Below are 17,013 nucleotides of genomic sequence, written 5' to 3' on the forward strand. Positions count from 1 at the left end.
TCAAAGTAGCTTTAAATGAGAAGGGCAGTTACTCTTTGATATAGCTGCTAGCAACATAGCCAGGATGCCCTTTGTTATAAATTTTAAGAGTCCATATTTCATAAAGGCTCATAATAAATGAGTCTACAAAACCTGAATTTATTATTCCCTTTTTGTTTCTTTTCTCCATTTAAAACACAAATCTGCACCATATACAGAATAGTTCCCTTCACTCGGCAGAATCCTTTTGGCTTGACTGTTGGAAAGAATCCCTTTCAGCCACCACGACAGAAATGATCATATGTGCAATCAGCAATCTCCTCCACACCACACCCAAGTTCCCTCAAGGCTACCAGGAACTGGCATCAGCATCATCTGGAGGCCACAGCAGGTGACCCACACCGAAAAGCAGCTGGACACAGGCCATGGAATGTGAGCCACAGTGTCCGCAATCCAAACCTGGACCCAGATCCAAAGGTATGCCAGGTATCTGGACACTGTGCTTGTAAAAACACTGCCAAGGGACTGCACCACCAAAGGGACTGTCTGCCTGGCACAACACAAGAGTGAGGGAGGACACTGGGTTTTCCCCCAAAAAATCCTGATCTGTTATTTACAGCTTTCCCTATGGCGTTCATCAGAAGAGAAGAGTCTCTTTAGACACAGCAATGCTTTTATTCTCACAGGGTAAAAAGAAGCCTTAGAAGTATTATCCTTGTTTTAGAGGCACTGAACAGGTCTGTATTTCTAAACACTTCCATACAATCCGAGGCAGCCTGAGGCTGGCTCCCCAGTGATGCTGTGCAGCAGTGGCATGTGCAGGACACCACAGCGATAATTCTGCAGAGCCAGGGTTAATTATCACATCCCTGCTCTGGCCCTGCTCACCCCACGTCCTGAAGGAGGAGGATTTATTTGCTTCAGAAGGAATTTGGGAATTCAGCCTATATACTCAACTTGCACATAAATCACCGATGTTATCTAAATGGGGTGGCAAACGCAGACCCGGGGAACACGCATGATTCAGTCACATTGCCTTGAAAAAGGCACCGAAAAGGCTCGATTTGAGACATTTTAAATACAACCTAACATTCTTTGTTGCGCTTTGCTGTCCTGAGGGAGCAGCGAGAGCCATCCCCGCGGGCCCGAGGCGGGCAGGGTGTGCGGGGCGGCCCCTTAGATTCCCGCGGCGCATCCCGGCTGTGCCAGCCCCGCACGGCAGAGCTCGGCAAGGAGTCCCGCGGCCCCTCAGCAGCGGGGTGCCCGCCGGGGAGCCGCGGGCACAGCGTGGGATGCCGGGGAAGCGCCGGGCCCCAGCGCACCCACCCCTGGGGCACCCACCCTCGATATTGCTTCCCAGGGGGAGAAAAATCTGCGGGTGTTTGCCTAGAAAGTCTCCCTCCGAACCGGCCTCTCGGGCTGGAGAAGAGGGTTTTTTGGCGCTGTTTGCCCGTCTGCAGGGCAGTATGAAGGAGTTTTGCCCCGCGGCCGCGCAACTCTGGCCCGGCCGCGCTCCTGGACGCGCTGTCGGGCGGCTCTTCCCGGCGGAGCTCGCTTGGCTCCACAGCCGGGCGGCTTTAAACAAAAGGGTTGGTCTGTTGGTTCGTTGTTTGGTTTTTATTCTTTTTTTTTTCTTTTCAAAAAACAACTGCAACCCCCTTTTGCGAGAATATTTTTTTCTCCCTCCCTCCCTCCTGCCGGTCCCCCCGACCACTCTGTGCTCCCCCTTGCCTCTGACTGGCACGCGTCCAGGACGGAAGAATTCCCCCCCACCCCCCCTTTTCTATTATTATTTATTTAATTTTACTTTATTTCCACTGCACATTTCGGCTCCAGCTCCCCAAACTCTTTGATCTCCCCCGCTGTCTCCTTACCCGGAAGAAAACCCCGGCTCTCTCAGCTGGGAGCTCGGCGCACACGTGGGCGCCCTGGCGCGCCTCCATGCTCCTGCCAAATTTAGTCACACAAAGGGCTCGGGGGGGGACCGGGGGGGGATGAAAGGGGCCGCCGGCGGGACATCAAAGGCGCCGCCGCCACGCCCCGCTCCCGCCCTTCCCTATATTAGGGGCGCCGGCGGCGGACGGCGCTTCGCACGCCAGAGTGTCCTGTGTCCCCAGCCCCGCTCACTGCTCCCGGAGGGGTCCCCTCGGGCACCCCGGTTCCCCCTCTCCCAGCTCAGCCCCCCTGAAGCCCTACGGGCCCGTCCCGCTGCTCCGAGCGCTGCTGCTCAGCCCGCCCCGGGCAGGCTCGCCCTCGCCGCTCGCCCCCGCTCTCAGTACGGGCACCGGGCTGGCCGTCGGGGAGTGCTGCGAATGCGGGTCCCTTCAACGCTGAAAATGCAAAAAAACCAACGAAGAAAAACTCCAACTGCCTCTGAAAAGCTAAAACTCACTCAAACCACCGGGGGGAAAAAAAAAAACCACAAACCTGCCGAAAATTAAACAACAAAGCAAGCAAGCAAGCAAACAAACAAACAAACAAAAAAAAAAAGGAAACAAACAAAAAACAAACAAACCAAAAAAAAAAAAAAAAAACCACGGGAAAGTACAAACTCGGGCTAAAAGCAAAAGAGGAAAAAAAAAAGAAGAAACATCTAAGCACAAAAATCAGCCTCTACGAAAGTACCGAACGGCGCGGTGGCCGCTGCGGAGCCGGGCACGGGCACGGCCGCGCTGGGAGCTCCCCCGGTGGCCCGGGGAGGGCGGCGGGTCCCGCCGGGGGCGACAGCGGGGCCACCGTGGAACGTCCCCAGAGCCCAGGCCTTGCCCCCCGCCTCCGGCCGTGCCCCAAGACTGCGATTAAAGCGACAGCTTTGTGTTGTCTCCAGTAAAATCTGACGTTGAAGTTGACGTTTCCTGAGTTTATCTTTTTGTCGTAAATCATTACGGTTTCCACACACACATTCTCCCGCCCCGGTCCCGCCGCCCCCACCCCGGCCCTTTTTTGCCTTCAAAATCCATCCACCGAAAAACCGATCCGTGAAAGACTCCAGCCCACGTGAAGGTACGGCGGAGGGGCGGGGGGAGGTCTGCTTTTCCAGAGGAACCCGGTAATGAAACAGAGGAGCGGCCGCGCTCCTCCGCCCAGGTCCCTGCCCGCTCTCTGGCCGCCCACCCCGTCCCGTCGGGAGAGCGGGTTGCAACGCTCAGCTCTCGCCCAAGGTCTTTTTTTTCAGAACGGGACCGTCCCGGAGCAGCCTTGCCCGGCCCGGGTGTCCGGTGCCCGCCGAGTGTCAGGAAAAGGAAGAGAGGCGGGAGGGATGCGGAGATGCGCATCTCCGCTCAGGAACCATCCCCGAGCTGCCGTTTTCCAAACAACCGCTTCCCCATCGCCTCTCTGTAGCCGTCTCCGGGAGAGAGGGGGTGTCCCTGCATCTGGGAGCATTGCACAAACGAGCCTGTTCCCAGGAGTTACATTTCTAATTTCTTTCTTTCTCTATCATTTATTTCACACACTTATTCGATTTGGCAAGTCCATCCCCCGTTTCCCGCTACTTTGCTCCCTTTCTCGGGGTTTGGAAGGTCTAATTCCTCAGCCGTATTTTAATTACCCGTTCGAGGAGGCTGGCGCAGAGCGGCGGGCGGCGGCGTGGGCAGCCAGGCTCGGCCCGCCCGTGTCCCGGCCGGCAGTGCCGCCGTGCCGAACCCAGCATCTGCCGAAAACGGATTGAGCATCCACATGTTCCCGTTCCTCCGGCTGCCGGCGCTTGAAGGTTTAGCAACCTGACGGGGCATGTGCAAAGCACCAAGCACTCTTTTCCGATGCCAAAATACTGGGAAGTTGTTTCCTGCAAAATGTGCGCCCATCGTGTTCGCAAAATAAAAGTTGCGGATCCTGACGTTTCCCTAGCGCAGACCCTGCTTTTGTCTGGATGATTTTTTTTTTTTTTTTTCCCTGAACTCGTGCCCTGTTGCAAGGCGCTGCCGGATCAGCCGGGAGCTAACGGGGCAGCGCGGTGCTAGAGGAACGGGACAGGGTGAAGGGGTGAATCTCCATTACTGCTCTGGCTCCATTTACCGGTCCGAAACCGGGACGAGCTCACCCCAGCGGGTTTCTCCCCGTCTCTCGGGGGCTACTACTCGTTTTTGCCCGGCATTGGCTGGATTCAATAGGGATATCTTAATTCTGCCCTTCGTCCGAAGCGGGAGCGGGCAGAGCCCGATCAATCCCTCGCACACTTCCCACACCGGAGCAGCGCCATGTGGCGATGGGGAAGGCTCAACAAAGCAGCCCTAAAAAAGCAGGTCTGTCCACCCTTCCCGGGGATGCAGCTAGTGCCTGTGCCCTCCTCGGCGGGTTCTCGGCTGGGGAGGGAAAAGAGCGGCAGTTCCGCGGCGCACCCCCGCGACGCGGACATGCACACGCAAACGTACACGTGTGTACGCACACACGGACACACGGACACACGGACACACAGAGAGGCTACTCCGCGCAGCCAGAGCAAAGTTTGCCCGGGGGCAGCCCTGCACCCTCTCCCCCCCGCCCCCTCCTCCCTCCCCGCTGGCCCCGGCCCCCTCCCCGCCCCCGCCGCTCGGCCCTCCCGGCCCGGACACGGTGTCAGTCACGGCGGCGGCTCCTTTCATCTCCGCCGCCCCCGCCCCGCCCCGCCCCGACGGCGAAGGGAGGGAGGGAGGGAGGGAAGGCGGCAGCGATGCTGAAGTTGCGCTGCCGCCGCCGCCCCGCGCCCCACCGCCGCCCCCCGTGGGGCGCAGCCCGCCGGCTGCGGCTGAGGCCCCGCGCCGGGCGCTGAGCGCGGAGGCGGCCGGGGGCGCCGTGCCGGCAACTTTTTCACTTGCCCGCGGGCGCGGAGGGAAGCGAGGGGGGGGGGGGTCACCTCCCCGCCCGCTCCATCCCTCCCCTCCTGCCCTCCCTCCCTCCCGGGACTGCTTCTTCCTCGGCCCCCCGCCCCTCGCGGTGCCGCCGAGCCGAGCCCAGCCGTGCCCGGAGCCGCGGACGAAGCGGCGGACAAAGGCCCGGTGGGTGCGCGGCACGGGCAGCGCCGGCCCCTTTCCCCGGGACGCCCCCTCCCCCTGCCCGCCTCCCCCCAGCCATTTTAACTCGGTCCCGCCGGGGTGGTGGTAACTTCACTGGGAGGCGAAACGCGGGCGGGCTCCGCTCCCCTCCGCGTCTCCTCGCCCCCGGGGTGAGCCCGGGTCCCGGGGGGAATGGAGGGGGGTCGGGTCTCCTGGGGGGCGGTGCCTGGCGCGGTCGGGACATGGGCGGGCGCATTTCGACCTATTCCGGCCGTGCGGCGCGTCGGGACGAGGGTCCCCGGGACGTCGGCGTCGTGCGGAAGACGGGGTACCTCGGCCCCGTGGGGGCGGGCGGGCAGGCGGGGGTCTCCGGCTGCCGAGAGCAACCCCGAGGAGTTCACGGGATTTTTCCTTCTTCTCTCCTCCTTCTCCTCTTCTCTCCTCCTCCTCCGCCCTCCTCCTCCTCCTCCTCCCCCCGCTGCTCCTCCCGCTCCCCTTCCCGCGGCGGGCCGGCGGCCGCAGCAGACGCCGCGCTGCCGTGAGGATGCCGCAGCTGCCGGGGGCCGGGGGCGGTGGGGGGGACCCGGAGCTCTGCGCCACCGACGAGATGATCCCCTTCAAGGACGAGGGGGACCCCCAGAAAGAGAAGATCTTCGCTGAGATCAGCCACCCCGAGGAGGAGGGCGACCTGGCCGACATCAAGTCCTCCCTCGTCAACGAGTCCGAGATCGCCCCCGGCGCCACCGGGCACGAGGTGCGCGGCCGCGGGGGCTCCGCGGGGCAGCGCGGACCGAGGGGCGCGGGATGCCGGCGGCTCGGGCCGCCGCCGCGGGGAGGGAGCTGCGGCGGGGCGCCGGGGAACAAATTTCCCATAGGAAAAGAAATCACTCCATCCCAAATCCTGTCTCCGGAGGTGCGCCGGGCAGAGTCCCTTCCGCGCTTCGGCCCGGGATGAGAAAGTTGCTGCGAGTTCCCCGACGTTGCTCTGGTTTTAGACCTTAAGCAGCCATGAAATTTCCTCAGTAAAATCAGCGGGATCGGAGCATTAGCTGTAAACTCTTTAAGGGATTTGCATAAAACTGGGAAGAAATTCCCGACTTTAAAATAACTTCAGGGTGAGCGAGGAACCTGTCTTTTTAAAAATTTGTTATTTTTTTTTTTTTAATTTCTCCCCCCCCCCTTTTTTTTTTTTTTTTTTTTTTTTTCCTAAAGATCTGCTAAGGAGGGCAACCTGATTTTCATTATTATTTTTGGTATCTTTTTACCAAGAGCGTTTTGATCGCCAGCGTACCAAATATTTTCCAGAAATTATCCACTTTCATTAAATGCGGGGTGCTTCTGTTAGAAACGCTTTACAAAGCCCTATAGTTATTCACGTTGTCATAAAATCATAGTTTACACAAACGTTTCTGGTACAGTTGCCTTCCAAGCAACTTAAGAGGAAAAAGAAAGATGCTTGTCTTATGCTCTTAACTCCTCTCCTCCTTCAAGAAACTGTAGCAGCGTAATTGATAAACGAGCATCTGTACAATGACTTTTCTTCTATTTCTTCTTCTTTTCTGATGGTGGATTCCTTGCGGTCAGGTTTCCAGGCAGAATCAAGCACAGGATTCCTACCATGATAAAGGCAGAGAACACCCCGAGGAAGGTGAGACGCGCGCAGTCCTGTCTTGCAATGTTGTCCCTCTGAGACTCTTCGCACAGTCCTGAAACTGGAACTTGGTTTCTTTTGGAAAACATAAATTGCAAATCATTTGGGGGGGAGTAGGGGGGATGCCAGAGCGTTTTCAAAGCGCTTTTAAAAAGGAGCTGAACGTGCAGCGTGTTTATCTTGAGTGACCAAATGGTATTCCAGTTGTTCAGAAACTGATAAGTAGGCCAAATGGATCTTCACTGAAGAAATAACTATTTTTAGGATATCAGCTTAAATACATCTTATCTCTCCACTCATACAGTGTACAGTTGTGTTCAGAAACCCTCTGCTTTTCCCCATAGCCAAATTCTGTCACTTAAATCTCCTCTTTCAAATCTAAGTATGAGCACATCTCCTGCATTTTTTAATGCACCAACTAGTTAATTTTGATTGAGAAGGGCTGAGGAAATAGCAGAATTCATTGGATGTAATTTAGAAAGCTGGACATGCGTGCAAAGAATGTGTGCAGTAGAGGATTGGAGATTATGTTTAAAATGAAATGCTTATCATCACCAACTAAAACACATAAATTCCATATAAAGACAGACACAGTTCAGTTCTGGTGCTTTCCAGGACTCTGTGGCCATTTTCCTTCAAATTTGTAATTAAACAACCTGAAAGCAATGATAGTGCTCATAGTGTTTGGACAGTGAGGAGGAGTAGTTCAGCTGGATAGTTTTCAGCTCTGCATCTTAAAACCTCACTTTCAAGTAGTATCCTTGTCAATGGGCATTTAGGTAGGAGACCTGTTCACCCTATTTGCAGGGCCTGGCCCCAAACACTTTATTTTCCTACCAAATAGCCTCCCTTTCTTGGCTTCCCTCTTGACTGTACCACCATGTGTGTTCAACAGTCCCCCTCCCAAATTGCTAGGATCTCCTTCCAAGCCACCCCCTGCCCTTTAATTGCTCCCAATGAGCATAGCCAGAATGAAATGTTCGCTGCACAACCAACTCAGCAAGAGAAGAAAATTATTATATCCAGTTATCACAGCCTTGTCCTCCCTTTCCTAACAATGATGTTGGAAACCCATCCTGGCAACAATTCTAAATTGACAAATATTAGAGGCATGTATAAAACTGGGGAAAACTGCTACTTGAGAAATGTGATGTCATTGATGATGTGTCTATTTTGATTTGAATGTGTACTAGGAAAATTATTTTTGAGGCTATTCTGTATTTTAAACATAAACTTCTCACCAAGAGTATTTGCTCCTTTAAGAATTAACTCTTCATAAAAAAAAAATGTTATTGCAAATTATTTTGTATCATTTTCTGTCAGCAGTAATTTCCATGAGTAATTTCCATGCATGCAGAACATTTTTATATATGCACAGTACCTGTTTAAGTGCTCTAACTCATGAGAAATGCATATGTGGGGAATAATGTAATCATTGTTTCATCTTCCATAGGAAAGCATCCAGACAGTGGCTTATACAGCAAGGGACCATCATACTCTGGTTATTCTGGGTATATCATGATGCCAAATATGAATAACGACCCATACATGCCTAATGGATCTCTGTCGCCACCCATCCCCAGAACAGTGAGTTATCTCTTCCAAAGGCTGCTTTTGGCAAGCTGGGTTTCCTCCTCTTTGGTCTGCAGAGTCTGTTTACACCAGGGTCTTTTGGGTAGCTTCAGTGACAATGGAGGTTGAACTTCTGCTGTTCAGAGCTTCTTTCCAGTGGTGTTTGAGGGCTCTTAGGGCTGTTGGTCATGAGCACAGTGGAAAAGCTGGGATTAATGACTGTGGACAGGGCTAGGGGCTTTGTGGGGGTAGCCCTGGTTTACTACTGTAGGATAATGTACGGCAGAATGATGTAAATGCTGTCTTTGTAGTGACTGGCACAGATGTGAATTTTCTGGCTTTAACCCTTCATTTGTTGAGGAAAATCAAGGACTGGAAGCAGAACTGCTAAACTTGCATGACAGTAAGATGAGAAGATTGGGAATTTTTTTTTCCTTCAGATGTGGCATTGCTCTTTGCTGATTGATATTTATTTTCACCATCAGTTGGTCTGCATGAAGGCTTTATGTATCTGGCAGCATTGCTTTGAAACATACTCTGTATCTTCAGCCAGAAATTGTGAAATGGTCGTTTAGGAATTAATATCAACCACGATGCAGTAGTTACAGATTTCCCTTACATTGTGGCAAGCACTGATTCTTCCAGTTGGTCCCTCTGTTTCCATTGCTGTAGATGCATGTTTAATGGATTTTAATGTACTTTTAATTCTGGATAGCCAATTCCCATTTATTTTTGTAAGCCTCTTGGTATACATATAGAGCAAGGGAGAGACACTGTTAAAATGAGCTGTGGAAATTATATTAGTAGAACTGGAGTGGAGCAGGAAACAATTTGCTTGTAGGCATTGTGCTGGAAAAATGCCACTGCTGCTTGTGTACTGTGATGGGAGAAGTTAAATGCTGTTACTTCCCTGTGATAAAGCAGTTTTCCCTCTTACTGACTTAGATTTTTTTACTTGGAGGGCTCTGTCATGGCGTTGTTTTGCTCTCTAACGTTCTTGATTTTTATTCAGAACTGTGGCATTTGAATTCAAAAACAAAAAGAAGGGGGCCTGATCTGTGTTGGTAATTTGACAACAGAGAACCATGTCAAATTAGTGTATATTTGGAGTCGGAATGACAGGGTGCTTTGGCCCTGGAAAACACATGGATCTTCATTTGAAAGATGCAAAAACTCATGCAGTACATTGCTTTCTATAGCTGTGGGGTTTTTTTTTGTGTATAAATTCCAGTTCAGAGGCCTACAGCCATTTAGGGTGAAGCATGATGATCGCAGTCTGTTGATATTTGTTGTTGTAAACGTTGTTCTACAGAAAACTTCCTTTTGGATGTATCATAGGGAAAAGCGTGCAGCTTTTCAAGAGAGCATGGAGACTCAAACCTGCTCTTTGGAAGACTAGGAAACTTCAGACTTCATTTTTTACCTCCTCTTTGCCATGTCACCTTCCTAAGAAAGTCCTGAGTGCTAGTGCATGGCTTGGAACGGCAAAATCCAATTTAATTATTCACTGAGAATATTCTCCATATATGCATGCTGTGGGGCTGCCACTCTTACAGATCTGGTATCAATGCCCTTAGAATATCTTGCAGAGGCTCTTATTTGAGGTACTTGAGGAGCTGCCCTTTGTGGGTGTGGTGGAGGGGAGGAATGGGGGAAAACGCATCTTGTTTTTAATTGTAAAGCTGCCCTCTGAACATCTGAGGGGCTGATCTAGTTGAGTGCTGCTCTTGCATGTTACAGCAGCACCACTATTTCAATAAAACAGTGCTGTCGCAGGGCTGCGATGTTGACATAAGCCTGGAGTTCTTTCAGTTTAACCACAAGGCTACACGCTTGAGTTATTAAATAATTTTTGTGTTTAATTGAACTGTAATCTTTGCTAGGCTCGTAGCTGACAGTTGTGTTTTAAGGTGCCGAGATCAAAACGCGGCACCCAGGAGGTGACACGCTCGCTCCCTCCACGGCTTTCCACGGCTCCGGCACTCGCCTCCGTGGCGTCCCAGCTTTGCTCTGCCTCCCCTTCCCAGGGCAGCCTGCTGGGGCTGGGGCCAAGGAGCAGCTGAGATCAGCGAGCACTGGAGGCAGAGGTCTCCCCTGGGGTGTCCTAGTCCCCAGCCATTTGTGCCTGGTGTGTACCTGCGCCCTGCTATTTGCATGACAAAGACGCTGCTTGTTGATGCATCTGTTGCCTGGAGGTGTTAGCCAGGATTAAAAAGGCGCCCCGGGGCGCTGAATCTTTTTTTCCACCTTGGAAAGGACCCGCTGACTGCAGACTGCCCTGGGGAATGGCGTCCAGACACAGGGCAAGGACCATCTCTGAGAACGGAGAGCAAAGCTTTCCTGGAAGGGGAAAAAAAGTTTCTTTCATCACCATATCTAGAAGGGGGGAAAAAAGCCTTTCCTTTTCTTAAAAAAAAAAAAAAAAGAATGCTTTAGGAGCTTGCTTTGTAAAATTAAAAATACAAATCTATAGTCAGGCACAACTTGCCTAATTAAACCATAATAATTAAAAAAAAAAATAAATGAAGGTCTAATTTCAGTGCAGCTTTGGGAAAGGAGAGGGTGTTTGAGAAGGATTTAAAATCTTCCAAAAATCTGCTGTTAGAGAGGTCTTGTCTTCCCCATTCTCCTCCCCCATTTTTTTTTTTTTAACTTTTCTTATTTTACTGGCAACTGCTTTGCTATTTCCAAGTTGGGTTAGTAGGAGCAGGAGGGTGTTAATTGCCCGTTCAGTAGGAGCCTGATGGCGCGGTATGTGTCCTTATCAGATAGGTGGGTGAGTGGGGAGAGCGGCAGCAGTCGGTTTGCTGCAGGAGAAGTGGCATGTGATGGTACCAAACCACAGCAACACCTGGGGAACGTTCATCCTGTGCGCTCGAGATATCTCTTGGTGGTTTCTGAGCATCGAGGGGGTACTGAAGATGGGAGGTGGAGATAGCTGTTTGTTTTCTAACGTGCGGGGTTTTTTCTTTGGTTAAGAAGACTGGTTTTGGGGTGACTCTTTGATGGGAACGTGGGAACAGAATAGGTGATTGAAGAAGGATCATTTCTTTATGTTGTAAATTCATCCAGAAGATAATTTTGGATTTATTTCTCATTCCCCGCGAATTAAACTTCCTATGGAAAGATAGGAGATTTCTGCAACCTGCCTTTTGTCTGTTTTTATGTGTTCTTAGGGTCTGGGTTTCTTTCTTCTGGCTCAACTGTCTCTCTGTAGCAGCTTGATGTGTTAAATAGGTCGGAGGATACAGAGTATAAACATTTTATGGCAACTTGAACAATGCAGCATATTTGAAAATGACGAGAAATTATTCTAAGAGTAGGAGTGCTACAAGCAATGCAGGACTAGCCCAAATTTTGGATATTCTTTGTGTGTTTCTCCCTGGCAGGGGGTGTGGAGTTAGTTCCCGTTTGAAGAGCTGATGTCCCGGGAGATTCAGAGGCAGAAATGGCAGGATGAGGGTATAAATAGCAAAAAATGAGTGGCTACAGAGCCTCTGTGAGAGGATTTTATTTCCCTAGGTACATCTTCTGTTCCTCTGAAAGTGAGCTGATTCATTTACTTGTGGGGAAATTTTGGAGCCCCGAGGAGAATGTATGGGAGCTGCAGGACAGAAACCTGATTTTTCAATGTATTGTCTTTTCCTGAGAATTTGCTTCTTCTCTGTGCAGTTGTAGTGAATTGCTGGGAGCTGTGGTCAGCTGGAACCTCCCTGGCCCCATATGAAATAGGCTTTCACAGTGCAGAAGCTGTGGCATGCCTCCTGCTCCCGTATCACCCACCAGAAAGCTTAGCTCTGATTTTCGAGTTGGCATTGGAGCAGGATGCTTTGGGGGCCCTAGGCAGCTGTGGTCCTGTCACAGATGTCTCTCTTCCCTCCATGCCTGAGGAAGTGGGCAGCTGTGGGGCTCCACGAGCCAGAGCTGCTCATCCAACACCGAAGCTCTGCAGCTTCACCCGCGCGGCTCCGCAGCGCACTCGAACGGAGCCCAGGAGCTCCTGAAACAACTGAAACCAAGCACAGGGGAGCAAAAGCTTCCTGGCTCTATGGAAGCTGAACTTGACAGAGGGTATTAGTGCTTGCCCAGGGAGGAATTCTAGCACTATTTTCTGAGGTGCTCGGTGAGTCATGCCAAATGGATAGGCAGCGCCGGGAAAGAACAGGAATCTGCTCAGCCCTAATGGTGGGACCTCGTTGTTGCAAACGTGTCTCAGCTGCTCTGGCTCTAGCAATCACGGCTGATCCGTCTAAGTTACAAGTCAGGCCACTGAAACATAAATCCAAGCTGTGAATGGTCATGGGATAAGTTTTGGTGGTGTTTTCTTTCTCCCATTAATAAGATGAACCGTCCATTTGGAAAAGGAAGCAGAAGTTACCACGGTGGCTCTAGGTTGTCCTTGTCTGAAGTTTGGTCTGGTTGCTCCTGATCAGAGCTCCAGGCAGAGTCTTGGGTATAGTTCATTGTTACCGTGATCTTTGGCACGTACTGGTGAAGAGAGCACCTTTTCAGCTTTCACTGCCTCCTTGTCACATTGATGCAATTAGCAAATTATGTAACTGTGAATGGACAAAGGGAAACAAAATGTTCTCCTGATGTCTCAGTGCAGAGGCGGCAATTGTGTGTGGCTTGAGCAGAGACATTATAAAAAACCCCACCCATTGCAAATCATCAAAGTTGGAGCTTTTGTATAGCAATACCTGCCTGTTTATGTCCTAAATATCCCTTTTTTTCTATTTATCTAGGAGCTGATTCAATATAAACTTTAAACGGTAGTGCTGCTGCTTACTTTTTAAAGTGGTTTAAGCAAAATGTCATTCCTGTCTCTTTTCCAACTTAATCCCAGCCCAGAAAAAATGTTAATAAGAATAGCTTGTTATGGGCTGCAAGTGCCAAGGAGGATATGGCTCAAGAAGAAAGCCTGAAGCTCCACAGGTTCAGGCATCAAAAGAGGAAAAGGCTTTTTCCAGATAGTTGCAGTGCTGCATGCCTGCAGGCACTGAAAAGCCTGGGTACCGCAGGCCTGGCTTCTCTTGAGTACTTAACTTCTGTTTATAGTTAGGGAAAATGCCTCCTGATATGGGAAGGAAATAACCCACACAAAAGCATTTTACTGCTGCTTAATATTTCTGAAGTCCTATCAGAGGGATGCACTTTTTTTTTTTTTTTTTCTTTTTTGCTAGTAGTAAAACACTGTGTTTCTCAAGAAGACAAAGAGGCAAACATGCAAGATTCTGTTTTAATATGGTGGACACTGAGCATTTTGTGGCATGAGGTCTGTGTGTGTGTCCTGCTGTGATCCCCTGTGCTGCTCTCATGTGGATGGACAGCGTCTGTCTGGTTCAAGGGAAGCTCTGCTGGGAGCCAGGCAGTCTGTCCTTGCCCTGGTCGAGTCAGGTTGTCCTCAGCTTGTGTCCTTCCTGCTGCTGCAGGGAAACCATGTGCTGTGATGCTCCAGCTGTGCATATATGGCTCCCATTTACCCCAGCTGCCCGGTCCTGCATAGCATGCATTTCTCTCCAAGCTGGTTTTGGTTGTAAGACATGTTTGGCATGGGGACAGTTCTCTGCTGTTGGGTTTGGTCCCTTTCTGCAGGACACTGGTGGCAGGAGGCACAGCAGGAGATCCTGATGTGCTGCTCCAGCCCTGGCACTTGGGGATTAGTGTCTCTGTTGCTTCGGCCCCTCATAAGCATTAGATTCACTTAAGAAAATTGCATTCAGAATAACTTAATCTAGCAACCCAGTGGCTTCTATTTGAGACTTGGATCTTGTGGATATGTTTATTTAGTTTGGGATTCCCACTTCAAAGGAATCTGTCCTCTCAGCAAGAAAGTGATTGAGCACTTAAATAAAAATGTATTCATTGAATCTTTGGGATTGGGCTAAAAGTGCAGTTAACAGTAAAAGAGAGTTAACATGTGCACCAACTGTGCTAATCAGTCAGGAATTGCCTGCTCTCCTAAAGGGGAAGAAAAAGGACCTGAACTGCCTGAGGAAACGTGGCTGGCCTTCTTCTTCCATGGCTTCTGGTGGTGGTGTTCCTTGCTGGGGCTTCAGGATGAGATGAAGGACTTATAATATCTTTGCTGTGTTCTTCAAAGTTACCAAATCCCTTGTGTAGAAGAACATTTTCATGGAGCTCAAAGCTTGACTCAATGATTGTTTATTTTCTTTAAATGGCTGTGGATATAGGTAAGGTTGAGGCATAAAATCAATGGGATGAGCTTAGTCAGCAAAAATTACAAGTGTGAAGTTACAGGGCTTTGATTGAATATTTATAAAATGGGCAGCTCAACTTAAAAAGTAAGTGTAGTGCTGTCACCAGCTGTAACACAGAAACCAGAGAATTGCTTTGGCTAGGAGTTATTAAGCAAGCCAGAGAGCAGTTAATTCCCAAAAGCATCTGTCTATCCAAGCACTTTCAGTACTCCAGTCCTGTACTTCAAACAGTGCAGCACGAGCCAGAGAGCAGGTCTGCTTCTCCCAGACCAGGGCAGGGGAAGGAGTCCCCTGGGAGCAGGGACTTCATGCAAATGTTTGTACCTTCTGAAAGTGCTGGTGCTTCAAGGGAGCAGGGTACACGGGCATGTGCTCGTGATGTGAGGCAGCCCTAGTCATGCTGCTTTGGCAGAGAGTAGCAGAAAGCTGCTTGTGTGACCTTTTTTTTCCCCCCCTCCTTGCTTTTGGGGAAGCTTTAAAATAGTTTGAAACAGGTTGGTGCTGCACATCCAGCACAGTGCCAGGCAGCCCTGGTCTGAGAAACCTGGATCTGGTGGGAGCTGCAGTGAGCCCCACAGTGTCAGCATGAGGAGTGAGATTGCACAGAACTGGAAGGCAAGATACTGAAATCCGTGGATACTGATGACAGCTCAGCTTCACCTTAGCTGACTTGAACAGAGGATGGGATTGCAGTCATTATCCAAAGAAAACCAGTCTGGAAATTGCTTGATTCATCATGTATGTTCAAAAAACAGGGGAAGGCATCATGGGACTTCTGTTGGGCAGTTTTGTTGGCTCAAAGGAGGAGAGCGATGAGCTCCAAAATGCTATCTCTGTAGGCTCTATATTTCTGAGTAGGCATCCTAGTGACACTGTCTGCTCAGAGCTCTCTCTCTGTAACTGGTCACTTAGCTATGCTATAAGCCTCTATTTCTTCAATTTTCTGCCTTTTTCTGTGTTTCAGAACTGCCTCAGAGGTTTATCTTTGTGACCGTCTGTTGTCTCTCCGCACTTCTGGCGTATCTTTCTGCCTTGATCTTTCTTCATCCCTATCAAGTCTTGCATTGGCAAGCTTTGTCTGGCATAAAGAAAGTACAATGTGGAGGTGATGATTAAAGATGTCAACACTTGTCAGACACAGACCACGGACTGGGGGAAGGCCCTTTGCCTGCCAATGTGCTAAAATGCAGATAAACTGTGTCCAGCAATGCAAATATGTTTACTTTGCTTAAATGCCACGATCCAGTGATTTGTTGAGGGTCTCCTTTCTGAAGTTTGTGTGGTGCTGTATTGGGTTCAGGAAGCCGCAGTTACAAGTGGTAATTGTGTTTTTCCTGTTTATTTTGCTCCCTGCCAGTCCTGTATTTCCTTCATTGCAGTTTTGTATCATTCCCTTGTGCCCTCACAGTGAGCAAGGTTCTTGCCACTAATCCATGTTCTGTCCCATGCTGGAAAATTCCATTGTACTTCTTCTTCAATTAGTTTGTGCAGAGTGGTTTCATTCTCACATCTGTGCCCTCTCCTCAATTTAGGCTTTTGGCAGCTTGTTCCATGCTTGTGGTGTGGTCAGCATCACTTCTTAAACTGTATCTTAAAATGAAGAAACACTTGTGTACAGAAGAGTTGAGGTGAAGCAGGAGAATATCTGGGCTTAACCCAATGCAGGGACCCCTCCAAACTGGGGGAAGCTGATTTCTCCCCTGAACCTCTGCATGTGAGTTAGGCCCTGCTGAGTGTAAAAGCCATCCTTGTGTTCACATCCAGGGCCCTTGTGTTCAATCCAGGTCCTCCTTTCTCAAACACAGACGTGTGTGCAGGCTCAGCCTCTCGGGGAGCTTTGGGAGTGGGTTGGCAGCTCACAGGTGAGCGAGGGTCAGGTGTGGGAGCCCCAGGGTGATGGGCAGGCAGGGCAACCTTTTGGGATCAATGGGTGCCTTATTTGGGGCATACAGCATTAGAACCTCAAGAGTTGGAATTACTTGCAGCCCAGGTCCCTCCAGCCTGCTGGAGATGGACATGGGAAGGAGCAGTGAGCTCACCCACTGGGAGAGCTGCTGAGGATACTGAGGAAATAAGCCATACATTGAATGTATTGGAATACATTTTAAAAAACTCAAGTGGTTAAATTAGTTCACTCCCTTAGAATGCCCCTTGTTTGTCTGCCCTCTGACAGTAGCATGCTGGGCTGTATTTTGGTCTGGTTTTTACAGCCTGATTGCCTCCTGCACACCATTGACATTCAACTTTTAAAAGAAAAGTTTCAAATTAATATGTTGGATTTGAAAAAATTGTTACTCAAAACCTCTTGCACTTTATTTCATGTCTTAAATACTCTTGCTGTAGGAAGAAAAGGAAACTGTGCTGGATTTAAAGGAGAAAGAAAATAAATAAAACTTTAAAAAGATTAGCTTTTAAGTGTGTGGATTTTTCAGGTTTTGTTGAGATTTTTTTCCCTATCTCAGTTATTTGGTGGATATTTCTAAGATAATAGTGCAGCGATCCTCTTTTAGATGTAAATCTTCAGAAGGAAGGATTGGAATAGAAGAACCACAAGAAAATGCTAATTTATTAGGCGACTCCCCAGACAGTTTGACAGCAGTATTGCAAACCCTTCTTT

At 49.9% G+C, this 17,013-nt stretch overlaps 3 protein-coding genes across 10 annotated transcripts in view; 1 reads left to right on the forward strand and 2 right to left on the reverse strand.

Moving 5' to 3' along the window:
- The window catches only part of RPL34 (ribosomal protein L34), a 216,541-nt gene that overhangs the window by 167,946 nt on the left and 31,582 nt on the right, over positions 1-17,013 (reverse strand). The gene's annotated exons all lie outside the window — the stretch shown is intronic.
- LOC306802679 (uncharacterized protein) lies at positions 1,876-4,452 on the reverse strand (the record flags this gene model as incomplete). Its single annotated transcript, XM_079307177.1, has 3 exons — positions 3,530-4,452; positions 2,176-2,309; positions 1,876-1,926 (listed from the first exon to the last, which is right to left on the reverse strand). The coding sequence occupies exons 1-3, from the start codon at positions 3,783-3,785 to the stop codon at positions 1,876-1,878; spliced, it is 441 nt and encodes a 146-aa protein (XP_079163303.1). The 5' UTR covers positions 3,786-4,452.
- LEF1 (lymphoid enhancer binding factor 1) overlaps positions 4,613-17,013 on the forward strand; it is a 70,272-nt gene continuing 57,871 nt past the window's right edge. For 2 of the 8 annotated variants that reach the window (XM_079307330.1, XM_079307337.1), the window contains exons 1-4: positions 4,614-4,955; positions 5,475-5,706; positions 6,537-6,600; positions 8,057-8,190. In XM_079307330.1, coding sequence (XP_079163456.1) covers positions 5,497-5,706; positions 6,537-6,600; positions 8,057-8,190 — 408 coding nt within the window. In that variant the 5' untranslated portion in view covers positions 4,614-4,955; positions 5,475-5,496. Of the gene's footprint in view, positions 4,960-5,018; positions 5,123-5,474; positions 5,707-6,536; positions 6,601-8,056; positions 8,191-17,013 lie in introns of those variants that run through there. The other 6 variants (XM_079307333.1, XM_079307335.1, XM_079307331.1 and 3 more) reach the window with 6 other exon arrangements.

Source organism: Erithacus rubecula (assembly GCF_903797595.1).
Source record: "Erithacus rubecula genome assembly, chromosome: 5".
Taxonomy (NCBI): Eukaryota; Metazoa; Chordata; class Aves; order Passeriformes; family Muscicapidae; genus Erithacus; species Erithacus rubecula.